We start from the raw sequence: 27,921 nt of genomic DNA on the forward strand, positions 1-27,921 counted from the left end.
AAAAGTTGTTTCACTGATGTCTTCGTAAAATAACAACTGAAATTTGCTTTTCTTATGTTCACTGTTTGTTTCTTTTAATGGGTATCAATATTGCATAATATTACCTCATTTTGATGTATACATAGATAAAAATAAAATAACTGCAGCTTTAGGGCTCTTCATGTATGTTTTGTACTGCTCATGCTCATCCCATAGGCAGCAACAGTGCAGGGACGATATCACTGCTATAACAGGGGTTTTTGTTGCATCATTAAATTACTGAAGTTGTCTTTAATCACTTCCTAACTTTGGTCAGCAGTTGTAAACCTGAAATGATATTATATCTTTCCATTGTCTTTACACTTCAAACTTCTCAGTTATTTTACTTTAAAAACATCTCAAGGATAATCCAAGCTTGAAATCATAGACAGGAAGCTGAAGAAAGGTTTCCAGGAATCCTGTTGCCCTCCTCCTGCCTTTTCTGGGGCAGGAGGAAGCATAGAGGAAATATCCTGGCAGATGTTCTATTGCTCCCTAGTAATTGTTTTAAACAACTGAGAAATTTCTTAGCTTTATCACGTTCACTGTATAAATTCTTATGATGCCATGTGCATGACAGAACACTGTGCTGGGAGAATGCAGGACTGAGCAGAAATCATGGGGAAGATGAGCAGCTGCTTACAGGGATACTGGTGCTGAAAAGGTGCTTGTAAAGCTGTATGCCTTTGATTTTACAAAATTTGATAGTCGAGCAGGGCATGAGATTTGATAAAAGCTACTTGGAATCATTGTAAACTTCAGGTTTTGCCATCAGTCTTTTTAGTAGCTTTCCAAATCTGAAAAGATTTGGAGGTCCATTTGATGAAATTTTTTTATCATGTAGATTTATGTCCAGTAAGCTATTCCAGTTGAGCAGTATCTAGCTCTTTTAGGCCCTATGTACATTACTTCATATCGTTGTCCTCTTTTTACAGACATCACTTAAAAGCAGAATCACCTATACAAAATTGGTTGGCCTATGGCAAAGCATGGCTTTAATATTACTGCTGGTTTATTGTTTTTATTTTCTTTTTCCTCTCTTCACAGTTTTTATAGTGAAATGAAACTAGTTCTTAATGTTTAGAGAGCAGTCATTAACAGGGCTGGAGAAGGAAGCCAGGAATGTGGTGCTCACCCTCACCTGACTATTCTATTATACTGTTATAGTAACTTTAAGCAGCTAGGTGGGAAATTTTTCTTCAGCCTCCTCTCCATCATCTGTTACAATTTATAATCTTCCCTTGTTTCCCTTGAAAGTAAATGTCATTTCACTTTCTCCTTCATCTCCTCATAATCTGTACCATACAGAAAGTTCTGTCTGTGCTTTCTGACAGGGTCAGCTACTGCAGGCACGTTGCAGCCGACCATACAGGAGCTTTGACAGCCAGTGTGGCCTCCCTTCCCTGCCACTGTGCATGCTGCCAGCAGCTTCTTCCCAAAGCCTTCCTTGTCCTCTGCTCTTTGACTGGCATGTGCTTTATGCTTATGTAGGATCTGATTTGCTATATTTTAAAAGTTTATTTTCTAACTTTAGGAAATTTAATTTTGTTTGTTTTCTGGATGTTCTTTCCCCCTTGTTATAAGCCTAGTGCATTAAAGAGAGAGTATAGAGTTCTCCCAGTCTCCACTTTAGCTCCTAAATCAGTGTCCTCCTTCCACAGTATCTCACTGGTTTTTACATCTTAAATCCCCTTCTTCAATTCTTTTCCTCTTCTTTTTATGTCTTCCTATAGCATGACAAAATACTTGTCAGATTATGTTGATAGGATGCAACTTGATACACACAGTTCTAAAGGTACTTATATTTTCTTATATTTTTTTTTTAAAAACAATCTCTTTCCTGTAGTGGCCACAGTATGTTTGTTTTTAAGTCATGCATGTGTTATAAAAACTAGCTGCCCAGAAATGTAGTTAGTTTCTTGTCTATGTTGCATAAGTTTGTTGTAATTCATCTGGTATGCGTCTGCTCCCAGGAGCTTAAAACTTTAAAAAATATTTAATAATGCTTTCCATATCTTTCCCAAAGACAACTACCCAGAAGAAATGTTCATATTATTTGGGGCATAAATTAGAGCCTCTGGTCCATTAAAATAAAAACAACAAACAAACGAAACAACACCCTCCAAACTACTAGCCAAACTCGGTTGCATATTTGGTGGTGAAGACAGAGGGCAACTTGCACATGTGATGAGAAAATTGGATGTGGGCTCTATTCCATATTCATATTGGGCAACCTCAGTGCAGCGTAACTTGTGTATGACATGGATTTCAGACTGTTAAGAGATATGACTGTTAAACTACTTTGGGGTCTGACATCAGCAGTTTAGTGTGTCCTGGATCACCATTGTCTCTCATCAGCTGGCAGGTACTGCTCTCTACAGCCTGCTGATTTGAGGAATCTTGTAAATACATTGTTGATGACAGTACAACATCAGCCAGTTTATTTCAAGTGTTCAATAACTTCACAAAACAGTAGATAACAATTTAAAACTTAACTGCTCACTGGTCATCTTAAGGTAATTCTTAAAGAAAGTGTTTTATGTAGTTTGTTCTTGTGTCATGGTATTTCCAGGGGATTGGACATTGTCACTGGCTTAATGCTTTCTATGCTACTTAAGGATTTACTCTTTTCCCCATCTGTTGCAAAGCATGGCTGTTACATGTGAGCAGAAAATACTGAAGGTTTATTTTTAATTTCTTGTTTGAAATTTATTTCTGAGAAGGTTTGCTCTGTTGTAGAAACAAGCTCTGCTTCTTGGTAGATGATTTCATTAGTCTGAAGAAGAATCTTCAAAATGTGTCCAGAGCTTAAGTGACACTGAGGTAGCCTGGTTTCAGAATATTGAGTACTTAAAGAAAGCGATTAGCATCATATGCTGGTCTTAGCTGGAAACTTAAGTAGTGTCTTTTTCTGTGGAAGTACACCGTTGTGAATTTATAGCTAGGTTTTCAAAAAACTGGTTGTTTTAGCCATATATTATATATACACTGTAGAAGTCAAATGGAAAGGTGAAGGAAGTGTAAGTAGCAAATCCAGTCATTATATGCTGTAGTAATCCAAAATCATAGAATGCTTGTGAATTTAAAGACCGTACAGTCCACAGCACACACACCCTACACACACCCCCTTTGCCATGGTCAGGGACATCTTTTACTAGATCAAGTTGCTCAAAGCCAACTTGATGGTACCTATTCAAATTTATGTACCGTGTAGAAAGCTCTGAAGTAAGAAAGAATAACATCTGGATGATTATTTAGGGAAATGTTAGTTTACTTGCCTGTATATTGCGTAATACAGATACCATGTGACTTTGTTGCTTTCCGTAATGAACTTTCTTCAGTCTTAGAAGTCCCTACCCACTGTCTCTTGAAAAGGGACACAGTGTGTTAATTGCAGAGCACTTACCTTCTGACAAGTTATTTCCATTCAAAATACTAGAAATACAATAAACGTTACTGGGTTTATACAGGATTTGAAAGGGTTGGTCAGTCCACAGTGGAGGATCAGGTTTTATCTCCTCTAAACCCCAGACCACCAGCAGGGACTATATATACTCCAGGCATTTTCTGATACTTAATACCTGAATACTGTTGATACTGAGGTGGTTTTTTTTAGCCTTCCTATAATAGAATAATTTCTCTTCCAGTATGCTCAACACATTATTAGTATCTGTATCTCAGTTTTATATAAGATTTGAGTTTGAGTGGTTTTATTGTGTATTTCAGAACAGCATTCTCGTTGGGTAATTTGTTAGATTTGTAATTTTTTAAAAGTAGAGCTCTCGGTTTATTTTTTTCATTCTAATACTCCAAAATTCTCTTCCTTCTGCCTTTAAAGCAATTCACAATGACTATCTTCAGTGACCAAGATGGATATTTTCCAACAGGAAGTATGATCTTTGGGCTTTATCTGTATTCATTATGCCCATTTGTTGTCTTTCTTTTATCTTTGTATATGTTCTAATGGCTTTACATTAGTTATAAAAAGCAAAAAAAAAATGCTTATAAATTCTTCATTATCATTGTGTCATTGGTAATTCTAAAATATTTTCTGAAGGAGCGACAGACACTTCATCTGTCTTTCTGCTTTCCTCATGCTTTATCAGAATTAGTGTTAAGCCAGAGGCCATCTGTACAGCATTCAGTGATTCTCCAGCTATATCTATATTAGTGAATTAAGTGTGTCTGAGGCTAACTGACATAACACGGCTCACGTCCATAGTCCTAGCCCCAAAACTGGGTAGTTATATCCAAAGTTACTTCTGGGAATGGTCCCCTTACCAAGGATGGCTTTCTGAATGGTGCCTTTAAATTACTTGAAAGAATGCTAATTGGTCTGGACAGGAGTTGTTTCAGGCACTTCTCTAACAGTTTAGTGGTACAGGCAGTTCATTTCCATGAAGTGCAGTTGATTTTACTGGTATAGGTGTGTAGCCTCTACAGCTTTAGACGGCTAAATCAGTATGTTACCTCTTTATCATCATTTCTCAATTTACACTTGGCTACATTCTCAGAATGCACTGGGATACTTTAAACCATATAAGTGCATATTGTTAGATGATCAAAAAATCTAAAATTAGTAACTATTACTATTTTACTTTCATTCTGGGTAGTTTGTATTTATTCAAAGCATACAGATATTTTTAGGTTGAGTGTTTTTATGAGGGTCCAGTTGCATTCCTTTTTACAAACTGATTTCTGGGAAGATTTTGAGACAAAGAAGGTACTCACTCCCAAGGCAGCTTTTTCCTCTCCACTTGGACCTTAAAGAATTTATGTTCCTAGTGTGCAGAATCCCACCAGGATCCTCTTACTCAAGATTGGTTTTTATTCCATTCTTATTTTTTTCATGAATATTTGATCCATCTGGTAGAGTGTTCAAGAATTAATTAATGTTCATATTTTTATTTGATTTACCACATAAATAAGGACATGTAACTAGTACATATAGTTTGATTATGTGGTCAGTGTGGAATACAGTTTGACAGAGAAATTGTAAATAAATTTATTGCAGGAGAAGACCGATTTGTGATGAAGGCAGAAAAGTGCAACTGTTTAAGTTGCCGAATCTGTGCAGAAAGTAATGATGAAATTACAGATAGCTATGTGAGGTGGAAAAATGACATGGCAATAAATTTTTAATAAATGCTTATAGATTCATTAGCTTTAAGAAACAGACTACAAGCATTAGGAATCAGTAAATTCTATCTTTTTATTATGTCTTTTATGGTTTTGAGTTTTTTTTAGTAACTGTTGAATAACACTGAAATAAGTATTGTGGAAATGTTTATCATGGTGGCTAGAGCAATTGCCAAAATCTAGAAAAGCGGTTTCTAGGCTGCTGTTTTCATGAGATTTAAATCTACAATTATTGTGCTCTTGTATAATATCCTTCTAATTACCAGGCTTGCTACGGGAACCTATTGGCTCTTCTTGTCAAAGTACTGCCAGAATGTGGCAAAGAGATTAATAATAGGCCATGGGGAAAGGGCCATTTTCCAATAATTGAGATAGTACTTTGACTGTGTATAGTCTGGGCTTCCACACCTCGTTCTAGAAACAGCTGACATGTTTTTTGTCAGTGGTGTTTGATTAATATCCATAAGCAGCATTTCTGTTGGCATACTTACAATGAAATACACAAATACGACGTGTTAAAATTTTTTAATATTTTCAATTGTTTTTTAAAAATTTAAATATCTTTTAATATTTTAAAATAAAAGGTGTTACAAATTTTTAATATATTTAATTCTTTTAAGTTAAAAGAGTATTTTTTTCTTATTACTGCATTCTGAAAAGTGTGTAATATTCCTAAATTTCAAAAATGTGCACGATAAGTATTTGGAGTTGAAAAGGAGTATGCAAGTCTGCAGATGAGACAGATTACAGTTTAGCGAAGTGTTTTGAATAAGTGTGTAATTGTAATTGTAAGTATGTGATGTGTGACCATTCACATGTTGTGGTATTTTGTTCGATTATGCCTTTATAGGATAAATTTATTCTGCATAGCCAGGACAAGGTGTAAGTGGCTATTGCCATCTGTGATAATATAGCAAGCTGTGTTATTTATAATGGTTTGAGAGAAAGTCAAAGAATTGTGAATTCTTGGTGGGATAAATTCAGGACATTCTTGTTGTGAAAATAACTTCGGTGTAATGTTTAGCAGGACCAAAATGAAAGAATTTACTCCTTGCATACAAAACCCTCTAGTCAGGTTTCTGTGATACCAGTAATGAAGTCCATGAAAGTTTGAAAGTAAAGTATTCTTGTGAAAAAATACTAGCTCTCTCTGTTTGCATGTTTGATAATGGAACTGTGAACTGAAAACTACAGGGAATCACTTCCTTAATCGTACTACAGGGCCAGCTTGCATCCTGAATTTGGGAAAAAACCTAAGACTGAACTGCCATAGAAATTTTCTCTTTAGTGAGAACAGCTCTTCAGTTTGTACTCTGATGGAACATTGTGTTGCTCTAACAAGTGTTTCTTTCTCCACTTTCTTTTGTGCTACCTGAACACACACACCCACACACACCCACACCCCCCCCCCCCCCCCCAGCCACTATGAAGAAAATTCACTTTACACCAGCCAAAACCAGCACACCAGCACTCACTGAAGAAGATTAGGCTACTTATTAGCTCCTTGAACATGGAGTCCAAATGTTTAAGCAACTTACTTGGAAGATTTTGGTGCACACTTCCCCAGTCTCCAACTATGGCACTGGATGTGTTCCAAGAAGTCCAGGGCTATCCACAACCCCCCCCCCCCACACACCAGGGAAAAAAAAAAAAGTCTTTCTCCTATTTAAATTTCATAATAGTTAAATTGTGTCAGAAGTAATGGTCAAATGAAGCTATACTTGTTTATAATATGTGTAGTTTTCTTCACAGAGTTAATGAAATATTTGTAGGTTACTTATAAAGGCCAGTTAAACATCTATTCATGTTCACCATTCTAAAGGTTACACAACTTCATACACAATATACATTAAATGTGTACATTTGTATTTGCATTAAAATGTGTTCATATTTGTAGTTGCTTGTCTCAGGAAATACTTCTGGAGCACCCGGTCATTAATCTCTGGTGTTCAAAGTCTGTAATGTGTTTAATATGCTTTTGCTTGATTCTAATTCTTTTGCTTGGGAGTATCTAATAGATTTTTAGCTGCAATACTTGACAAAATACAAGCCACTATTTATTAATGGAAGCCCCCATCTTTAAAACATGCTCTAAGTTATCATGTTGTGTAGGAATATTCTGATTTTTGTTCAAGTATGTATTTTTTATGTATATATGTATAAGTATATTTTAAAGTATTTTCTTGTTAAATACACTTACTAGATAAATACATCTGTTGGCAGAACACCACCGAGTCCTAGGATATGTTTGTGAAGGAATCCACGTAAACAAATAATTTTATTTTAGTATTTACCTTGATACTTCACTTAGTGACCTAAATAATGTTCACTCAATGCAAGTTTTTGAATTCTGTGCAGACTCTGTTTTACAAGACATGCTGTTTATAACTAATGCTATGTCAGAAGCTGTGTTTAGTTGAAAATTTTATTATTACTGTGTCACAATACGTATTACAGTGTAGAGACGTTCATTTTTATTGCTGCCAGCTTTGCAGTGGATACATGAATACTTGAAATTGTTGTAGTGGCTTTCATAATGTGTTGGTATTTGGGATTTCGGTGGTGGTCTGAAATAAGGTGGCTGGTGTAGGCGGTAGTATGTTGTGACTGTGCTATGGGCACACCCCACAATGCTTAGTTAAAATTTCCTGCATGTGCCTACAGGGGTTCCTAACTTGCGGTACCATTTGTATTAGTGCATCTTTGCCATTCAGATACTCTTGTGTACAGGCACTGTGGAGCACTGTGGAGAAATCTAGGCAGTACTGTAGATTATTTCTCAAAATAGAGAAACTTCGGGGTTTTTCAAGAATTTGTGAAAAAGTAATAGAGATAATAACAAATCTAGGGGGTTCTGGTGTTTTGCTTGAAGAGCTAAACTCAGACTGCAATTATACTTGAGACTTGATGAGCTGTCATCCTAGATGGAAACAGAGTGACTGTAGTATTAGTAAGAGGAATACGTCTGGGAATTGCCTTTGTTGAAAAGATAAAGACTGGAGAATTAATAGTTAGTAATTGCACAGCTCAGATATTCCTGGATGTGAAGCCCATCGTGTCTGCTGAAGCAGCCACTGAAAGCAGTAAGAGGTGATGCTGGATTTGAATTGTTTTTGGCAAGCAGTGAGAGTGCAGCAGGAGAGTTAGTCCTGTAAAAGAAGTTTGGACCACAGCTGTGGATCACAAGTAGATTCAGTGTAAATAAAACTAAATGAAGACAAGCTTATATAGCAGTGTATTTATCTAGGATATGTTGGAGTTGCTGGTAATGCAGTTTCTTCAGACACTGATGTCATCCTCCAGCCACCTCAGTCTTTTGAAACTGCACTCCAGCGTAAGCACTTCAGTTGGATGTCATATATCTTTTATTGTTTCCCTTCTAAGATGGGGCATTATTAGTATGAAAACATAAAATAGTATCTTAATTTCTTTCCTTTCAGTGTTACTATAGATATTAAGAAAGTATTTTCATTGACTTGAATGATTTATTTTTTTTCTTTGGAGCATTGAATCTTTTTCTTCTTGTAATGTCTAACAAAGTGAAATTTGCAGGGTTGGTGGTGCTCATAACTTTTACACTTCTTCCAACAAAGATTAACAAAGATTGCCTTAGGAAAGATTCAGAACTTTGTGAAGGCATATATTTGGGTTTCCTCTGTTTGCAAAGGTTTCTTGGTAGGGTAAGAATTTTTTAATCAAATTTCAAGCAAACTACAAATTGGACCATCTATTATGTAGTCTCACGTGTTACTAAATGTGTTACAAAATGTTAACATATTTAAATTCCATTTAAATGCAATTATAGTTTTTATGTGGTTATGCATAAAGGGCTTGGGCTGTTTAATCTTCACAGGGCCTACTGAGTTTGCTCACAATTCTCCTAAAGTGTGACAGAATCTTGTCAGGGTGGAGGCTGGATGGTAGAGCCCCTGGTATGGTGTGTATGGTCTGATGGGCCCACATGGGACCTCATTCCAAACAGGCCAGCTCAGGCTGGTTGGGACAGTATTCTGCACGTACCTTGTGGGACAGTCTGCCAGGTGTTTGAAAAGCACAGCTATTGGAGTTTTGTACTCATCTGGCAGGCTGGCCAAGTACAGCATTAAGGGTCTTGATTTGTCAGCCTGTCCTATTAGGTGGTCACAATAAGCTGGAAATCAAACAAAGAATGCGGAGAATCACGTGTGGAGTGTTTCACTGGAAGCCTTATGTGAGACAGTCAGTTTCTGAGTTAGACAAGGTGAAGATGGAAAACTCAAGTGTTGTTTTTGAAGGATTCAGCTGCAAGCATCAATTCTGACAATAACTGGGTTTAACTGTTGAATTGCAATTCATGGTGCCCTCAGGGCCAGGGAAAAAAAAACAACCAACCTGAAAAGCTTGCTAATGACACTGGCAAATCACTCAGACATGAAATCAAATTTGAGGCAGTTTGTTGGTGTACACTAAAAGTTTGAGCAGAGCCTTGGAGCAGGTTATTGTGTTTGCCGTTTCCGGAAACTACTTAGGATAATTCTTGGATCAGGAATTTGGTAAGTGAACATCTATGAGATGAGTAAATCAGTTGTGCATTTCTTTGGGCAGCTGCAGCTGCAGCTTTGTCAAGTTCTAAGCAGGAGTTTCATTGCAGTGTGTGGCACCAGTCTCCACTGTGTGTGCCAGCAGCAGCAGTCAAGCATAAATGCTTCGGCCCTGCTGAGAAACAGCTTTCTATGGGATTAAAATACTGCCTGCTATTAGGCTTCGTAAATGGATTGGATTTTCAAGTAACTGTATCAGGCACAGATTCAAGCTATAGGACTGCAATGGATTTTCTAATAAAGATGATATTGATTGGCACCATAAGTTCGTGAGTTGCCATGAGTTCCTTAGTCCTCAAGATCAGAGCAAGAGTCGTGTTGAATTAGGGGTAAAAAGAGACTTTATGCTATGATTCTCACTTAAGGTAACACAAACTGGAATATTCAGTAATGTGAAATCCTTATTACAATCAGGATTTTGTCTCATGATTGTCTAGGGTGTTTTTAACAGTATTGCAAAGAGGGAGAGGGAGTACAAGAGAGTGAGCGGGAAGTGCATGTCTGTCTTGCATCATAATGGAAGGTGTTCAAGCAGACAGAAATGGTGCAAGGTCGCATTGTCAGTCTCCCACTAATAATGCTGTTAGAAAGATAGTTTCAAGAAAGGTGAGGTGGAGAGCTGTGGTAGAAATGGTACCTGCTTGTTCTTCAGCTGAATGCAAAGATGAGGAGGGAACTGATAGTTGGACTGTGATGGTTCATGTCTGCACATCATGTTTTGCCAGATGTTGGTTAATATATCTTCAATGAATTTACTGTGTCCTGGTAAAGGGAGCCAAAATATTCAAATGAGCCAGATGTTATGTACTGTTACTTGAAACAGTTTCTAGTATACTCCAAGGCCATTCAGGGCTACTGTTTATAGATGTACCTAGTTTAGACTTCTTTTTGTATTTTTTCCCAGATATCTGAAAGCAAGCCTAAAAATCACTGGGCTGAATAAAAACCTGTGTTGTTACTAAATAAGTATTTTTCATGGATAAAAATATTACTCATCTTCATAGATTTTTTTTCTCACAGACTTGAATGGAACAAAGTGACTTATTGAAGTTCTGTCAGAGGAACAGAATGTGTAATATGTTAATTTGATTTTCAGAGAGATACGATCTTTTGATTTCCAAATCGAGAGATTTTTAAAGTAACCAAGGTTTCAGAAAACATTGAAATCACTTGCCCTTCAAAAAGTAGCTAGTCTGCACATCTGTCTCTGGTTGCCTGTGTATTTTCCTGTTTCTAAGTACTTTGCATATCCTGTCGTTCTAGCTATTCACCAGAGGTGTGTGGTTTTTTGTTGGTTTTGGGGAGTGTTGGTGGTGGTGTTTTTGTTTGGGGTGTGTAGCTTTTTAAAAACTCATTTATTTTTCCATTTATTCCTTTATTTAATTTATGTTAAACCTCTCAGAACAGAGGAGTGATCCAAGCTGAAAGGCCAGGAGTGGCTGTAAATGGGTTTCATTGCATATCAGTTTCTTGAATATTTTGGTTCATGTGTGCACTGGATAACACCAGTTCAGGGTGCCATGCTAACAGCGGGGAGCACCTTTCCACATATGTACAGAGGGCAGTTTTACTTATTACTCCATCTTCACCAAGGCTTCAACATAGTACTTAAGTGAGCTTTTTTAAAGACATCTTTTACACTTTTCTATCCCATATACATTGTTTGTTTCATTCTGGTCTTTCATTTAGTTAGTTGCTTTAATTCTCGTTACATACTAACTGCATCTTTCTCTGTCAGGACCTTATCGTTCAGTTGGTATTGAAACTAAAAGAGAAGATTAGAAGATTGAGACCTGTGTTGTTGATGTTTACTACCTGTGACTTTGTGAAATTAAGGAAGCATTTTGAATTCCTGAAAACCATTTTCTGTGATCAAAGTATACCTTTTTAGCCTATAACTACAGATTTAACCTGTTTTGAAACATGAAATTAGCCTTTTGCAACTGATTGTAATGTGTGAGCATTTGCACAACTGTTTTTCAGTAATAGAAAACCTCCATTTATTATTTTTTAATTTCTTGTCTATTGGAGCAAGACGTGTGTTTATGCTAAACTGTTCTGCTGTTTGCATAGTAGCTGTATGCCAGACTGTTGAGATTAGAATTTAAGACTAGTAAGGCTCATGTACAAGCTAATTTGCAAAGCTTCTTCTTTACACTGTAATTCCAGGTCATGCATTCTCTCTGCAGGAAACAAAAGGAATGTTTGGAGGATTGAGGTCTGTACAGCTGTCTGTAAACAGTTGGTACTTACGTAGCATAAAGGAATCATACGGAGGAGCCTATTACAGTCTGGTTATTATAGTTGAAACTTAGTATTACAGTGCTGTTAAACACAATGGATTGAAAAATAGCGCAATGTCCTCCCTCAATGCTAGGAGTATCTTGAAGAGAGTAAAGCGTTTGTGTTAGAGGTGGGGAAGGTATTTCTGTCGTTTGGTTTGGGGTTTGGGTTTTTCTTGGGGTGGGAGGAAGGCAGGGTTTAGCCTTTGTAACTAATGCTTTGGGATTATTGGGGGCTTTGTTTTGTTTTGTTTTTGACTTTTCCTTGGCAAACTTGATCGTTTGGGGTGAGATAAGAAAGGAGGATTGTTCTTCGAAGAGGTGGAACCTCACTAAATTGAGTAACAACAAAAAGAGCTCAGAATTTAGTAAAGTGAAGTTGGTCCTTGCCTTTGCATAGGGAAAAATTAGATCATCACTTAAAGTTAATTTGAATCCTGGTTTCCTGTGAAATGCTTAATAAGACATTGTGAGAGCTTTGTCACAGTTGTCAACACTGAACAGATTATGACCATTTTAGTTTGCAAAGGTCTTTTAATGTATGCCTAAATTTTTTTCAGAGAGGGAAGAAAGGAAGTAGATTCTTGAACTTTGAGATTTTCTGTGTCCAGTGGAACTGTTTTAACACATTTTGATAAAGTAGGTATTAACAGAGGAGAACATCTAGGGTATTCATATTGTTCAGCTTGGCTGAGACATGGCTTTAATAAAAAGCATAAGGTTAAGTATATATGTTCCATATAAAACTGTCAAACAACATGAATTATTTTATGATATATACAGCTTTTTTTTTAATGTTCAAGTAGCTATTCAGTCTTGGCAGAATGGACAAGTCCAGAATCATTTGCAGACTGTATTTTGAGTACCATATGTGTTTCTGTATGGGGATTTTTACTTCATCGTATTAAATGTTTTTATGAAATTTTATTTCAGTAAGGAAACTGTTTTAAGCTCAAGCTTTGACTCAGACCAACAAATATGAGGAAATTAGCTCTAGCCCCAGCATTATTAGACAAGCTATGGCAGTGTAGCTTCTGCCAGCGTAGAAATTGTACACGTGGTATCCTTGGCTGTGTACACCTGCAGTTTTCCCCTGCACTAGATCTAGTATTCATCTGACCCCTGTTCAGTTTGAAAAACTATTGGAAAGCCAATGTAGAATCCTCCTAGTTTTCTGAATGAGCTCTCTGAAGAGTGAGTGACTGGACAGAAGAAGGGATGGTCAAGCTGTCTTTGAACTATTCTTTTTGGTCTTTACCATAAATGCACACGCTCTGTTAATTAAAATTGATTGGATTACAGATTTGCTTCATCTGGATATAAAATGTAAGCTAAAGGAAAGAAGTGGTATAAAAGGGTAAGGAAATGTAGGGAAGAGAAAACGCAGGATTTAAATTTTAGGACAGTTGAGCTATGACTTTAAAAAAGTTATAAACAATTCTAGAAGGTTTTAATTTCTTTTCACATATGCAGTTGGAACTTAACTCACATAATTGAGGATTTTTAGTTTAAAGATAAAAGCAACCATATTTAAATGTAATTTTTAGTCTTTTAAAATCTCTAACAGTAACTGATTGTGCAGAGAAGATTTTTGCTGACTCCTTAAGTCACTCAAGAGTTTATGTAATAAGGAGGGGGCTATGGCAGTGGTTCATGTAACAATAACATATATAGTACTTTGAATATCTTGAGCTCTAGTCAGACATGAATCATATTTCGATGTGATACAATACAACATTATATGCCTTATTAGCTCTGATATCTTTCCTTTCTTCTGAAATGCACCCTTTTCTTAAGAAAAAATGTATTTGCTAAAATGTTAAAGGTATGGTTATGTCATTGATACCTCACTTCATGAAATAATTACTAAATTAATGAATGTGAAGTACTCCTCAGAGGTCAGTGGGAATACTGTTTTCTTAAAATCTTTCTGATTTACCATGAGTTAATGACTTCAGTGTCTACTGACAAAAATTGCACCAAAAGCCTACTCATATAGTAAATATTTTAGTAAATACAAAGAGAAAGATAATAGTTTTTAATTATTTTCTGATTATACAGCATTTTTATTTTGATTTCATTGACTTGGTATTGTCATTTTTTAGCACAATTAAAATCTGTAAATTTAGGCAGCTTTGATCTTGACTTAATTTCATGAAGGGTTTTGCAGCTATGTATCACTGTGAAGCTAAGGCTACAGTGGGCATTTTAAGTTGACTTTATATTGTGGAGTGTAGGAAGTTCTGAAAGTTACATTTTTTAATGCTAAATTAACTGTTAATTGAAATAATTAATTTACCAAGCTGCTTGACTGTTTACTTTTGGTATATATAATTTCTGTGCTTGAAGTCCATTCTTTGTACAGTATATCAGCTTTTTTTTTTTTTTCATAAGGGGCTCAGAGGGACTTCCAGTAGTTATTAGCTGCAGTTATGGCTCTCAAGTTCTGATCCTGAATTGCTGCCCTTGGTATTCCTGTCTGAATTCTCTTACTCTTGTGTAATTGTTAGGACCCAGTGTACAGTTTCTCTTTAAACAAGGCAAAAAGAATTAAGTATTTTTCTGGGCTTGACCTCGGTATATGTATTGCTAACCTGCACAGAGTAGTTTTTATGATGCTTTCACCTGCAGAGTGATTTTAGGTAGCAAAAGCTTGTTTGGGAAAAATAGACTTAGTCACAAAAGGACTCAAATTGGTTGCAATTTAGCTAAGTATCACTGTTGAAAAATCTGAAAAATTTGGTATCTAAAGCAGTAATTAAACATATAGATATTTTCTCTGTCATCTATTGTCAGTCTGACTCAGGTTTTATTTTTTACCACTTTGATTATTGTTTCCAGTAAATAAATCTCCATGTTTCCACAGATTGCTTCCTTTGGCAGTTCAGGTTTTGGAATGAGAGATTTAGCTGTACTAAAAACATTTTTTTTCTAATTTTATTTCAGTTATCTAGAAAAGTATGAAAAAGTCCATCATTTTGGAGAGGAAGATGATGAGGTACAACCAGGCAATCCAAAGCCGCAACTTCCTATTGGTGCAATTCCAACATCCTATAACTACCAGCAACACAGCGTTTCAGGTAAATTCTTGAGGGTGAAAGTCCTATTTTCTTCGTGTGTGTGGTTTGTTTTTCCTTTTTTTTTTTTTTTTTTCCCAAACTACAGAAATAGTGCATAGATAAATTTGGAATATTATTAAAATTGTCAAATCTGTAGGACACTCAGATGATTAGTTTAATACACTCAAAAACCTTTCCATTGTGAACCACAGCAAAACAAATATTAAAATCCATAAGCTATTTCTTTCCTTTAGAAATATTATCCTTTCTAATTAGTAGAGCTGTGTAGTTACTTGTCTTGAAAAAAATTACCTTGAAAATTTGCAGTGTGTTTCTTTCAATTTGTCATTTCTCCAGAGAGTCAAATAACTGAATTGAGCCTACAATTAGTTAAGCTTTAAATCAGAAGCTAGTGGGCTTTGTGGAATGGACGTGTAATTTGTTGTGTAGAAATTGACTTCAAATTGTATTACAATTCCATTCTGCTTTAATTAAAGCTTGTGTTTTCTAAGCTTTTCTTTGGAAGAACGTGCTGCAGTGTTGCGTTCTAGAGGTGGCGAAGGAACTAATATGTACCTAGAAAGGTACACAGCAAAGTGGAATGTGTTCAGTATTTTGGACAGACAAAAAAATACCTTGAATACTGTAAAAAACTTGTTAAAAACTGCAATAATGTATTAACAAACCTTTTCAAAATTCTTACTTCCAGTAATACTGCTTAATGTATTGCCTCAAGTTTAATTAGTTTAGCTGTGAAAATGTTGTTGGTTTTCGTTTTTTTTTATTTAGATTATCTTCGTCAAAGCTATGGGCTGTCTATGGACTTAAACTCACCAAATGACTATAATAAGTTGGTGCTTTCACTGTTATCTGGACTCCCAAATGAAGTGGACTTTGCAATTAATGTGTGTACTCTTCTTTCAAATGAAAGCAAACATGTTATGCAGCTTGAAAAAGACCCTAAAATCATCACTTTACTGCTTGCAAATGCTGGGGTATTTGATGACAGTAAGTATATAACAACATTTTTGCGACAAAAAGAATCCATACCTCTTGTAGCATCTTTCACAACTCATGATAATTAAAATGTTAGTAACTTACTTCATGGTAATATACTTATATCTAGTTTTTCTCTTTAACTTTTCCACAATTACAGGTTTTATCAGACGTTACAAATGCCTTTTAAGTTAGGTAATTTAAAAATTTATTTAGTGGGTTAGTGAAATGTAAGGATTAGTTTTTTGATAGAAACAGACAGTTGTTCAGGGTGCTAAATTTACAGCATTGGATTTCCATCTGCTTGTAGCGTACTACTGTTTCATTTTGAATTTGTAAGACGGTGCTGACTTTTCATAATTCTTTTTTAATGGCAATTGCAGATTTAAAAATTAAGAAAAGGTAGTCTGAAAACGATGACTTGCTAGCATTTTTGTCCTGATACTTCACTACACGTTCAACTGTAGTGAAATCCAGAATATAAAACTCAAGGGATGAAAATCTTAATCTGATTTTCGGAATTACTTAATGTGATAGCACATAAATTTCAAAAGAGAGTTAGTTGATTCCATCAAAATAGTGAAGTATGTGAAATAAATTCTTTGGATTTTTTTCAGTGTGACCTCAATGCCTAAGTATTGCTTGTTAATTGCTTTCTGTCAAGAGAGGAGCAAAACATAAGTTAACCTAAACCATTATAAAATCATGACAGCATAGTTTTTATCTTGGGGTGGTGAGGAGGAAATATTTACCCAGTTTGTGCTGGGGTTTTTTGGTAGTTTTTTTTTTTGGGTTTTTTTTGGTTGTGGGTTTTTTGTTTTTTTTTTTTTTTTTGTGGTTGGTTTTTTTTGTGGTTGGTTTTGGGATTTTTTTGGGGGGAGGGAGTGGGTTTTGGTTTTTTTGGGGTTGTTTTGCTGTTGGGCTTTTTTGTTGGGGTTTTTTTTTTTTGCTTTTGTGGGGGTTTTTTGTTTAGTTGGTTGTTGGTTGGTTTTTTTATACTGATTTTCAGAAATTGCCTTATAAGAAATTTCTCAAATGAGCCTTTTCAGCCAAGCATAATTAAGTCTGATAGTATAGATGATCATATCTGTTTGAGTATAAATCTACTTTGCATGTGTAAGCATAAACATAGTATGGTATGTCAAAGATTCTCTTTTAAAATTCTGGGGAAGAACCAGTGTTAGCCATTGTATATGGTTTAGTTGGGTTTTTTAATCATTGGCATTTTTACATAATAATTTGTAGCTTCCCCCTTCTCCCCCCAGTATTGCATTAGTGTCCTCCAGCTTCTCTCTTGCTCTTCCAATTTGTGCATCTTTCAGTGTCCTTCAGATATGGTCAGACCTTGGTCATTTAGTGTTTGCATCTAGTCCAGTTACAAGAACTTTCAAAGGAAAATATTTGAAAGGAAGCTAAAGGGAAACTTAGTCCTGCGTATGATCCCAGAATGCTTGCTCTCTAGATTCTTGAGGTTACCATTACTCCCCTCTTCCTTTGATGGAACTTCTATGAATTTGCAAATAATTTAATCAAGTTTTATATTGCTATTTAGTGGGTTTTTTTGGATACTGTAGAGGTAGACTGTTTTCTGGAGTTCTTAACTTGAGGAACAGGTTTATTCCATAGCTTGTCTGTATTAGTGTTTTTTGAAAAATACTTGAGGTAAAGCCTAGAGGAATGATGAGCGTGTAATGAACTCACTCTTTTCGTTCCCTGGGAAAAACTTCATTTTTATCTCACCTGATTGTTGTCTTCTGGATAAATCCAGGGAAATGTCCTAGCAGCATTAGGAGGACTAATTAGGACAAATGGGGGAAAGAAATAGCAGGGTTATGTTTACTTATTTTTGAAGCATGAAGCTTCAGTTTGAAGTACTTACATGCTTTTATGGTATAAGTAATTACAGTAAATCTGCCAGGTTTCATGATTAAATGAATTCTTTAATTAGTAAATTCAGGCATTATGAAAATACTATCACAATAATTTCAGGTGGCAGTAAAAAAATAGCTGATTAACTTCATTTAATTTGATTTTAGATTTTTCTTGTCCATAATTAAGGTTTTATAGTTGTTATTATTTATAATGTAATTTTTTTAGGTAAAATATGTCAACAGCTTCCCTTCTGTCCCCTCCTAAACTTCAAGATATCAGTTAGATTGCAGGTCATGGGGCAACCCCAGGGGTTTGCGGGTTATGCAGTATATTCAGCTTGGAGAGCTGCATGAGGCCTTGGTTTGGATTCTGTGAATTGAAAGCTGATGTGGTCTTGGAATTGAGATTTGTAGCATTTTTTTCAAAACAAGAAAACATGATGAACCAAAATGTTTAAGTGTAACTTAAATGTGTCATTAATTCATGACAGAGTATTGCAAGACAGAGTTCATTTTTTGGATTGACTCAGCATTTGAATCGGATTGACTGAGTCTTGGCTGGTTTTGAGGAGTACTGATTACAAAAGCTGTGGTAGTGGCTCCATCAAACACCCAAGAACATCCATTACTGGTCTTGGTTAAATATTGAGTTTGAATTGAATGCTGTCAAAATCTTACTACTGTTCAAGTTTTTTAGAAGACCTAAGTGGGAATTTGTTTAAGTACTGCAATAGTGTTTGTGCTTACACAGTGCACGTGGAAAACAGTTGTCGATGTGAGGGTGAAAATAGAGCAGTCATCTTGACTCCTGGAAAAGAGCTCTGGAAAAGTTTCCCCTGTGTTTTTTTTTACAGGGTTCACAAACTAGCCCTTTCCTTATGAACTCCTTACTCTCAACTTAAATTGTAAAACTGCAATAGCTGTTAATTAAATGACAGCAGACATTTCAGTTGGTTTATGCGGTATTTTTTAAGATCAAAAGGAAACACTGGAAGAGTCTACAGTGTTCTTTAATCTTTATTTAGTTTATGGATTAATAAAAAATGACCATTTTTTGAATTTTACTAAATTATGCTTTTTGTGCTTAAAGCTTTAGGATCATTTTCTGCTGTATTTGGAGAAGAGTGGAAGGAGAAAACTGATAGAGATTTTGTTAAGGTAATTAAAAAATTATTAAAATAATTTTGTGCTGCATATGGTGGGTATAAAATCCTTTAAAAAGATTGAAAATTCTAAGATACACTAGCACATGTCTTTAAAATTACTCTCAACTTAATTCCTTTGATTTAAATGTAATAGGACGCTATGTCACACTTGTCCTATAATGTGTGGATAAGCAGGAAGAAGTGTATTAAGAAAAAAATAGGTATAGGCAAATGAACAAAGGTTTCCATGTTTCTTTTATAAGGAACCTAATATGTGTGAAGAAAAGGAATATTGGGCAACATTTAACAAGGAGCAATAATGCTTTTTCGGGGTTTTTTTGAACTGCAACGATCAGTAAAGAAACATTCTGAATTATGAAAATTAAGATCATAGCATAAGAAGTATAGGAGAAATACTGTAATAGGTTAGCAATGTTGCAGGTTTGTTTCAGTTAGCTATTTTTGCACAAGGCTTTTTTAATCTTTCCACTAGAGGGCATGAGCTACTGTACAAGCAGTGGAATGAGGTAAAAATAGAACTGAAGTTTCTTTGTACAAATGGTTATTTATTCTAGATGAACTTGTTTTGGTGGATGAATTATAGCTGGAAGAGATTTGATATTTCAGCATATTTACTATGATAGGCAATTTCTTTGAATTGAATTACAGGTGATGATTTATGTGGCTAAAATAGAAGAAAGCTAGATTAAAATTTATTTGGATACCTTATGCTTTTTATTAAGTAAAAATGTGGAGAGATAATCTCAGTTCCTTATGAAACTAGGTTTCTGCTCAATTCCATAATAGTTTCATATATTGAAATATCTTACCAGTATTACAGAACGATATTTGTTGGGAGCTTTCTCCATTTATCTTTTGTTTTAGTTTTATGTAACTCAGTTTGAGAACAAGCTGGACCATAGTAGTTGTAGTTAATTGATAAGTGGTGTTGAAATACAAGTGAATAGATTCCCTAATCGAAATTTCCTAAGTAAACTTAAAACCAAGAAAGCTAAGCTCTCATATTTGTGAGTATATGGACTTGAAAATGTGATACAAATGTGCCAAACTTAAGTGTAAAAATAACTGTTTCATAATCTTCATTTCCCTTTTCCATTGAAAAAATATGTCCAGAAGTACTGTAGGTTGTGTTTTGGTTGGTTGGTTGGTTTGTTTGTTTTAAGCACTCAGCTCTTCTGTGTTGACTTCACCCTAAGCTGTCACAGACTGTTGCTGATCTAGAGCAGCAACAAGCGCCATGTCTAGATCTGTAAACATTTAAAATTATACAGTATTCTAATTTATTACATATTAATTATATAAACTTAAGTAATTGGTATAAGGGCAGCTGGTTCTTATAAATGTTTAACAAAGTTTTAAGTAGAACCACTGTAACTGCAGTAAGGTTTACTAATAAAAAACTTGGATGCTCTCCAAGATCTATTTTTGGACATTACAACATATATAGTACCACTCTGTAGTGAAATACTGCTGACAGCATGTCAGAAATACTCGGAAAGCATGTGAAAAACTAACATCAGATCTAAAAGTATCTCTAATGCCAAGAATTCAGATTTTTAAGAGCATCTCACTGCAAGCATTTGTTTGACCCTACTACTGGAAGTAATTTATTTTGTATTGCAGCTGTGTCTGTGTCAAAACAGGAATCAGGGGGAAGCATGGGAGCTTCCTGATGTAGGAGAGAGATACTTGGTTGTCAGCATAGACACGTATATCTGGTTTTGGTGTTTGTTTTGGGGTTTTTTTTAATGTGCTTTTGCAGTTTCAAGAAAAAATAACAGCTATTAAATAAGTTCCTCCTTTCACTGTTCATATTATCATATAAAATAAAAATCTTTATTTTTTTGTTTTTTCATTTTACTGCTAGTTGTGTTCTCCAGTATCATTGCTGTGTCAGCTGAAGATGAAAAACAATGTGTTTCTTTATACTAAACTTCAAGGGAATCAATTACCTTTCTTTTCTTTTTTCTTTCCCTTCCCCCAATCATTACTGCATTATATAAAACTGTTTGAAAATTTTGTATTTTCCATTATCTTACCTGCCACAGGACATACTTTCTCACTTTCTACAGAGCTTACTTCTAAACTGAATCAAATGTTTTTAATAGTCAGTGAATTTGTTCCACTAATTGTCTAAATTTGAGTGTTACTTAAGTTGAACCTGCTGTTATCTCTTACAGCTATGTTAATTCGCTGCTATATCCCCTCTTGATTTTTCCTGGTGCTGTCAATAAGCTTAAATCTCTAGTTAGTTGGACTTGATTGCATGTCCTTACTTAAGGATTGGAACAACTGGCATTTAGCCAGTCATCTTGTATCTCTCCTTGTTTGTTTTGTTGTCCCCATCCACAAGCTCTGATGGCATCCTGCTCAGATGTTTTCTCCTGTACTCTGGAAACTTTCCCATTTTTAACTGTTTCACTTAGCTTTGAATATCCTCATGTTACCAAGGTTCACTTGTGAGTATAGTTTGCTTTCAAGAGTGATTTGTTTATATAGTATGTTTATAATCGGATAGATTTAGCTGTTTTTCCAGGTATTTCTTTCATGTCTCCAGCAGCTGCTCAGTGTCTGGTGTGTAGTGTATGAAAAATTGCATTACATTTCTTCATGCACCGTTCATCTTTGTTTACTTCAGTCAAATGATTTGGGTTTCATGTTCTTGGACTTACTTGAGGCCTCCTCTAGCTGTAGAGTTCCAAAATCCATATATATGCAGTTTTTGTGCCTTACTTACTTCTCTGGTTTTCTTCTTCTGTGATTTTTTTATTTTATTGCCCAACTCTTTCTTCTTTGTATAAATTTAAAAATTCTTTACTGTGCATTTATCCTCTGAGTCGTTCTCAGACAGTACACAGAGAGAGGTCCTTATGCACTTAAATACCTGAAATACTTTTCAAACATCACTTTTCTTGTCTCTCACAGTAATTTGTCAAGCTGACTTGATTCCAGTTGCTCTCGTATTTTTCTTGGACAATAAGTAGTCATACCATTGCTACATTATGGTTTGTGGATTCAAATGTCCACTGTTTTTATGGACAGTAATTTGGTTTATGTGATTTTCAGTGAAGTATAATCCTTTGCATCTTTTTCCAAAGGAACTTAGCTACTGACAGTAATCAGACTGTGAATGTGAATCAAGTTCTTTACCTTTGTCCATTATCTCTTAGCATTATTTGGTTGCTTCAAAGTTTTAGCTTTATGTTTCTATTAGCAGCGTGTTACCATCATCCAAATATATACGTAGGAGTAATTATTGATAAAGAACTTCAGTTTTGCACCCTGCCTTGTTATTTCTATTAATATGTAGTACTAGATCGCAGCTGTCATTCATAGTAGGGAATAAATAACTGCTTGTGATGCTAAACTGATTTTTTTATTGCCTTTGTGCTATGTGTTTTTCAAATGAATACCCAGAAAGCTTAATTTATGTTTTTCCATTTTTGCCGTTCCTTTGGGCAAAAAAAACCTGTCATGTTTCACCTGTTCCCTTGTAACAGAATTTTGCCTGCATGCCTTTGTCTTCTGTGGCTTTTGGTGATAGCTTCAGTATTAATTAGAAAAATCTATTTGTCACAAACAGTAAGAAATTAAGACTTTTTCTAGCTGTTTTGTCTTTGCTAAAATGAGGTAATAATCCTTTCTGTGCAAGTAATCCTCTTTACTAAACAGTACTTGGACGCCATTTAGCAACATTGCAGTGGAAATAAAATTCTTTTCCTTCCAATTTAGAAAATCTGTAGTATTGTATTTGTCAAGAAAATAGTAGTGTCAAGCTTGGTATGAATGCTGTAATTTAGTAATTACATTTGCATAGCAAAATTTCTCCTGCTGTTCAGCTGGTTGTACTTCCCATCCTTCCCTTTTTATCCAGATTTATTGGTGGTTTTATTCTGTGATTATAGTCAAAAGAGGAACTGTATTTCATCAGTGAGTCAAAGGAATGTACGGATTTTTATTAGTCAAAGGAAGGTTTATATCTTTGTTCAGATATACACATTAGAATGCATGTATTATTATATATTTTTATATTATTACACATCACAATATATATTTTTATTAGCCTGCAAACCTTAATTCCTTGATTAATTCTTGAATTTCAACAGGACTAGCAACAAAACAACCATTTACAGACCAGGCCATAAATTTGAAAAGTAATTTGAATTCCAGTCTGCTGAAGCATTCAGCTTTGGTTATATTTATAAAGAGTTTTTGTGATGGTGGTGGTTGTTTCTCTCTTTTTATTGTGCTACGATGAAGTAGGAAACACAACAGCAGCTTTAAAAAGTCTTTCCAAATAGCAACTTCTTGCAGGAGTCTTAAGATCTACTGGGACTGGGAGGAGTCACCTTATTCTGCCTTGGGTCATCACTGTTTGGAGATGATGGAGGATGAACTGTACTTCTTTTCCATTTGTAATTGCTGTATTTCTAATGGTGCACGGGAAACTGCCCTATAGTTTCAGTATGTGCTTCAGCAAAGCACTTCTGTGGTAGTGTTGATTGCCTGTGGCTGCCTACTTCTGGTGCTTGAAGGGAAGAGTTTCCTAATGTAAAGTACTGAACATCTTGCATGTCATCACTTCTGGTTACTATCAGATGAATCAAGGTACTAGGAAATTTTTAAAGAACAATTATTTTAATATTATTTAAATATTTTAACATTATAGAAATAAAAGTAATTAATATTTAAAGAAATATCCCCTAGAAATTAAGTATTTTTAATTTTTTCTTCAGTTTTGGAAGGATATTGTTGAGGATATTGAAGTTCGTGATCTAATTTCTGACAGAAGCAAATCTCAAGGTGAGACATCTTGACTAATATTAGTACATACATGTTGGTAAATACAGCAGAGGAAGGACTAAAATTTATTTATTTACTTCGTAGATATTCCATCAGAAGAATGGATTTGGGAATCCTTATTTCATCCACCTCGCAAGTTGGGCATTAATGATATCGAAGGGCAGCGAGTACTTCAGATAGCAGTGATTTTACGAAATCTTTCTTTTGAAGAGGGAAATGTTAAACTTCTGGCAGCTAATCGTACTTGTCTTCGGTTCCTGCTACTCTCTGCTCACAGTCACTTTATTTCTCTACGGCAGTTGGGGCTTGATACGCTGGGAAATATTGCAGCAGAGGTAATGTTCTTCCAAACGGAACAATTCAAGTATAAGTTGATGAAAGCATTAGTGTTCATGAAATTATTTTTTTTTTCCTTTATCATTGCATGGAGAAGGAAATAAATTATTCTCTGAATTTGTAATTAGCAATTTGAAAACAAGTGTTCAGAGCCAAAAGTAAAATCTGACTGTATGTGTCAGCTGCTAAAATAGAATCACATGAAGAAGACTGGTGATGTAGGGAGATACAAGATATTCATAGTGTATAATTTTCAGTTTAGTTTCCCAGAGAGAAGAAAGGAATTTGTTAAGTTCTGCAGTCTGTATGCTACCTTCATCACTTTATGATTATAACCTTTAGTCATATCTTCAAAATAGTATGTTTAAGAGAGATGGTTGTAGAGGGTTTTATGTTCTGTGTACTGTACTCTGTGTAAACTAGTCATATGCCACTGGGTATGCTGCCAGAATCATGTGAGGCTTTTTTTTTTTTTTTTTTTTTTGGTAGAGGTTAAGTGTTATATAATATATTATTTCAGTATGTCATACTACCATGCAGATAAATTATATGGATTTTATAGGTAGTATGTTCAGATAGTCCTTATATTTTAAAATATAGCATAAAAATTTAAGTAAAATGGGTACTATCAGAGAGTAAGACGGGAAGTATTTGTCCACTACTACATACTGAAAAAAGATGGTGTTTTTCATTTACCATGTACCCAGCTTCTTCTGAATGAGAAAGAATGTTACTTACAGCTGAGTCCTCTAATTGAGAAGCAGAAGTAGAAACAAGACGAATGACTGGGATAGCATTTGGGAAGGAGTACTTGTTACTCAAGTCCTGGTCTTCGTTGGATATTAAAATCCATTTGTATATACTGTTGACTGCCTGAGAATAAAGTTATTTTTGTTATTCTGAGCACTGGAAAGTGTAAGTTAGATTGCTGCTTCAGAGCAGAAGAGGAGGAAGGGGCTCAAAATGCTAGCTACAATCAAAAGCTCACAGGGTTCAGTTTTTATGAACATGAGTATAATTTGTGTGTACTGCAGTTAAATACTTCTGGATGTTATATTTTGATACGCAAATTGAAGGATTTGAGCCATTAGCACTATGGATAGTGTTAGTAATTTTTTTTCTTTCACATCAGCTTCTTCTGGATCCTGTTGATTTCAAAACTACTCATCTAATGTTCCACACTGTTACAAAATGCCTCATGTCGAGGGATAGATTTTTAAAAATGAGAGGTAAGATCTCTAGCTATTCCTGTTGTTGTATCAGAATTGTAATTACTGCTGTTTAAAACTTACTTTGCATTTGTTCTTCAGGCATGGAAATCTTGGCAAATCTTTGTAAGGCTGAAGATAATGGTGTCTTAATTTGTGAATATGTGGATCAAGAATCCTATAAAGAGATCATATGTCATCTCACACTACCAGATGTGCTGCTTGTAATCTCGGCACTTGAGGTGCTATACATGCTCACAGAAATGGGAGAAGTGGCGTGCTCAAAGATTGCTAAAGTGGAAAAGAGCATAGGTAAGGGAGAAGCAAAATCTATTACTACTCTCCCTTATGCAGGAAAAAAGGCTTAACCACTGACCGTGACATATTCTTTAAAATGTGGATTGCTTGTGTGTATGTGAGCACACAGCATGGGGATGGAATTTACTAAATTTATTCATTGTCTCCTCAAGGAATTGATGATGCTAAAAATTCTGAAGTTTTTTTTTAATGCCACGAAGTGTGTTTAAAAAAAACCCAAAACCATACAGAAGCATGCAAAGACTTGTTTCCTTTCAACACATGGCAATTTTAAAGCAAATCAGTATGTTTCAGCAGCATTCATTTGTCTTGTCCTAATGTCATTGTTGGTTTTACATTCAATACTTTAGATACATTAGTATGTCTGGTTTCTATGGACATCCAGATGTTTGGACCTGATGCTCTTACTGCTGTAAAGCTCATTGAACATCAGTGTGTTAGCCAGCAAGGAATACTTGATGTCAGACCACAGGTAATGGATCATGGTTCTTCACAGGCCCATGCAGCAGGTGTCCCAGGTGAGTATCACTGCAAGAGAACACACTCTTCTATGATTTCCCATATGATCTCTGATTTTTATCTTCTCTAGATTTCTGATTAGCGTACATAAGTAAGTGTACCATTATGCATAACATACGTATCTTTTTCAAACACTTGCTCATGAAGCAAATATGCTGTGTTACCCAAAACTGTTGTGAAACAAGCTTTGGAAAAATTTTATTGTTACTCAATTGCTAATCTGAAAGTTCTCTGAAAGTTACATACATTGCTTATTTTAACTTGTTCAGTGGAAAGAAAATGTATGCATTCTAGATTGTTCCCACAATTTGCAGAGAATTAGAGGTCCTTTTTATATTTTGTTTTACACTAGGTATTATTCCACAGTAACATGTAGTGTTTGATAGAGTTGCAGAGATGAGATGAGATAGACTCACTCTTGAAGGTTCTAAACAGTTTCTTGTTATGTGAACCAAATCTTGATTATTCTTAGGAAGTTACTGAGGAAGAACCATTGCAACAGACACTGGCTTGTGTGTCCAAGTGTGCTGCTTCTGGAATGGGTGCAGATACCACAGCAAAAATGACTGGGAGAGAATGTAACCAAGGGGGTGAACAAGAGTGAATAGGATGAACTGATGTGACATTGCCACAAAATCCTTTGCATTATATTTGCATCCACTTAAGAATTGGAAAAATAATTGCTGTGTCTTTGTGCCTGTTGTGGCGGAGTATTGCGCCCCTTTAAAATCATGCTCAGTACTGTAATGTACTGAGATCGTGATCATGAATCTGGAAGCAGCCGTTCACTAGGTGCACACCTCGTGATTGCACTTCAGTTGTGACTCTGCCCCTGGCAAGCCCTGCTTCACTTTGGTAGACTGTGGTGCAGATCTTTAGTCTGCATAGGGCACCTTTGTGACTTGCCTTAGCTGGATACACCCTTACTGACAAACATAGGAGGAACTGTACCAGTGGATGTCGTTAAGTGCTTCATTCAGGAGGATAAAAAAACATTTCAGCAAGTTTTGGTTTTTTTTTTTCCTTCCCCACATTCTCTACAGCCTCTAGGACAGCACCACATGTTGCTCCACCTCCAGGAATAGTAGAAATAGACAGCGAGAAATTTGCATGTCAGTGGTAAGTGTATATAGTTCTATTCAAATACATTAATGAAGAAGAAAAACAAAGAAAAATACTGAATTCGTGTGTCACAGAATTTTCTAGTTTGCTTCTCCTTACTGTTAGACTTTTTTTTCTGAAAAGTGTAAACCAAATCCATTCTGTCATTGCTTTGAAGAAGTATGAAAGCAAAAACTCGACCAGAATATTCAGTCTTCGCCTGTTGATCCATGAAATTACTTGTTTTGTCTCTTAGGACAGAATTTGATTTGAGTTTTAACTCTGATCTTGATTTAATTTATTTTTTAAATTGTCAAGGAGTGTTACCTGTTTCACAGGTATTTTCGTCTGGTAATGTGTTGCTATATTACTGAATCAGTGTAAAAGTAATTATCAAATTATGAAGCTAGGCCCTGCAAAACTCTTACATGATCATCGTGAACCTCAAGTTAAGGAAGATCGGAGTCTTCTCCATCCAAATTCTCTTGCTTTCAACTAGTATTATTGCCAGATATGTGGAGAGAA

The 27,921-nt window shown here is 35.4% G+C and overlaps 1 protein-coding gene across 1 annotated transcript in view; it reads left to right on the plus strand.

Annotated features, from left to right (window-relative positions):
• The window catches only part of ARID2 (AT-rich interaction domain 2), a 92,476-nt gene that overhangs the window by 38,524 nt on the left and 26,031 nt on the right, over positions 1-27,921 (plus strand). Inside the window, 9 exon segments of the mRNA XM_008632770.2 lie at positions 14,966-15,099; positions 15,868-16,086; positions 19,036-19,103; positions 23,848-23,914; positions 23,999-24,249; positions 25,383-25,479; positions 25,561-25,770; positions 26,127-26,294; positions 27,339-27,414. Coding sequence (XP_008630992.1) covers positions 14,966-15,099; positions 15,868-16,086; positions 19,036-19,103; positions 23,848-23,914; positions 23,999-24,249; positions 25,383-25,479; positions 25,561-25,770; positions 26,127-26,294; positions 27,339-27,414 — 1,290 coding nt within the window.

This window comes from Corvus brachyrhynchos, unplaced genomic scaffold (genome assembly GCF_000691975.1).
Source record: "Corvus brachyrhynchos isolate BGI_N302 unplaced genomic scaffold, ASM69197v1 scaffold32, whole genome shotgun sequence".
NCBI lineage: Eukaryota > Metazoa > Chordata > Aves > Passeriformes > Corvidae > Corvus > Corvus brachyrhynchos.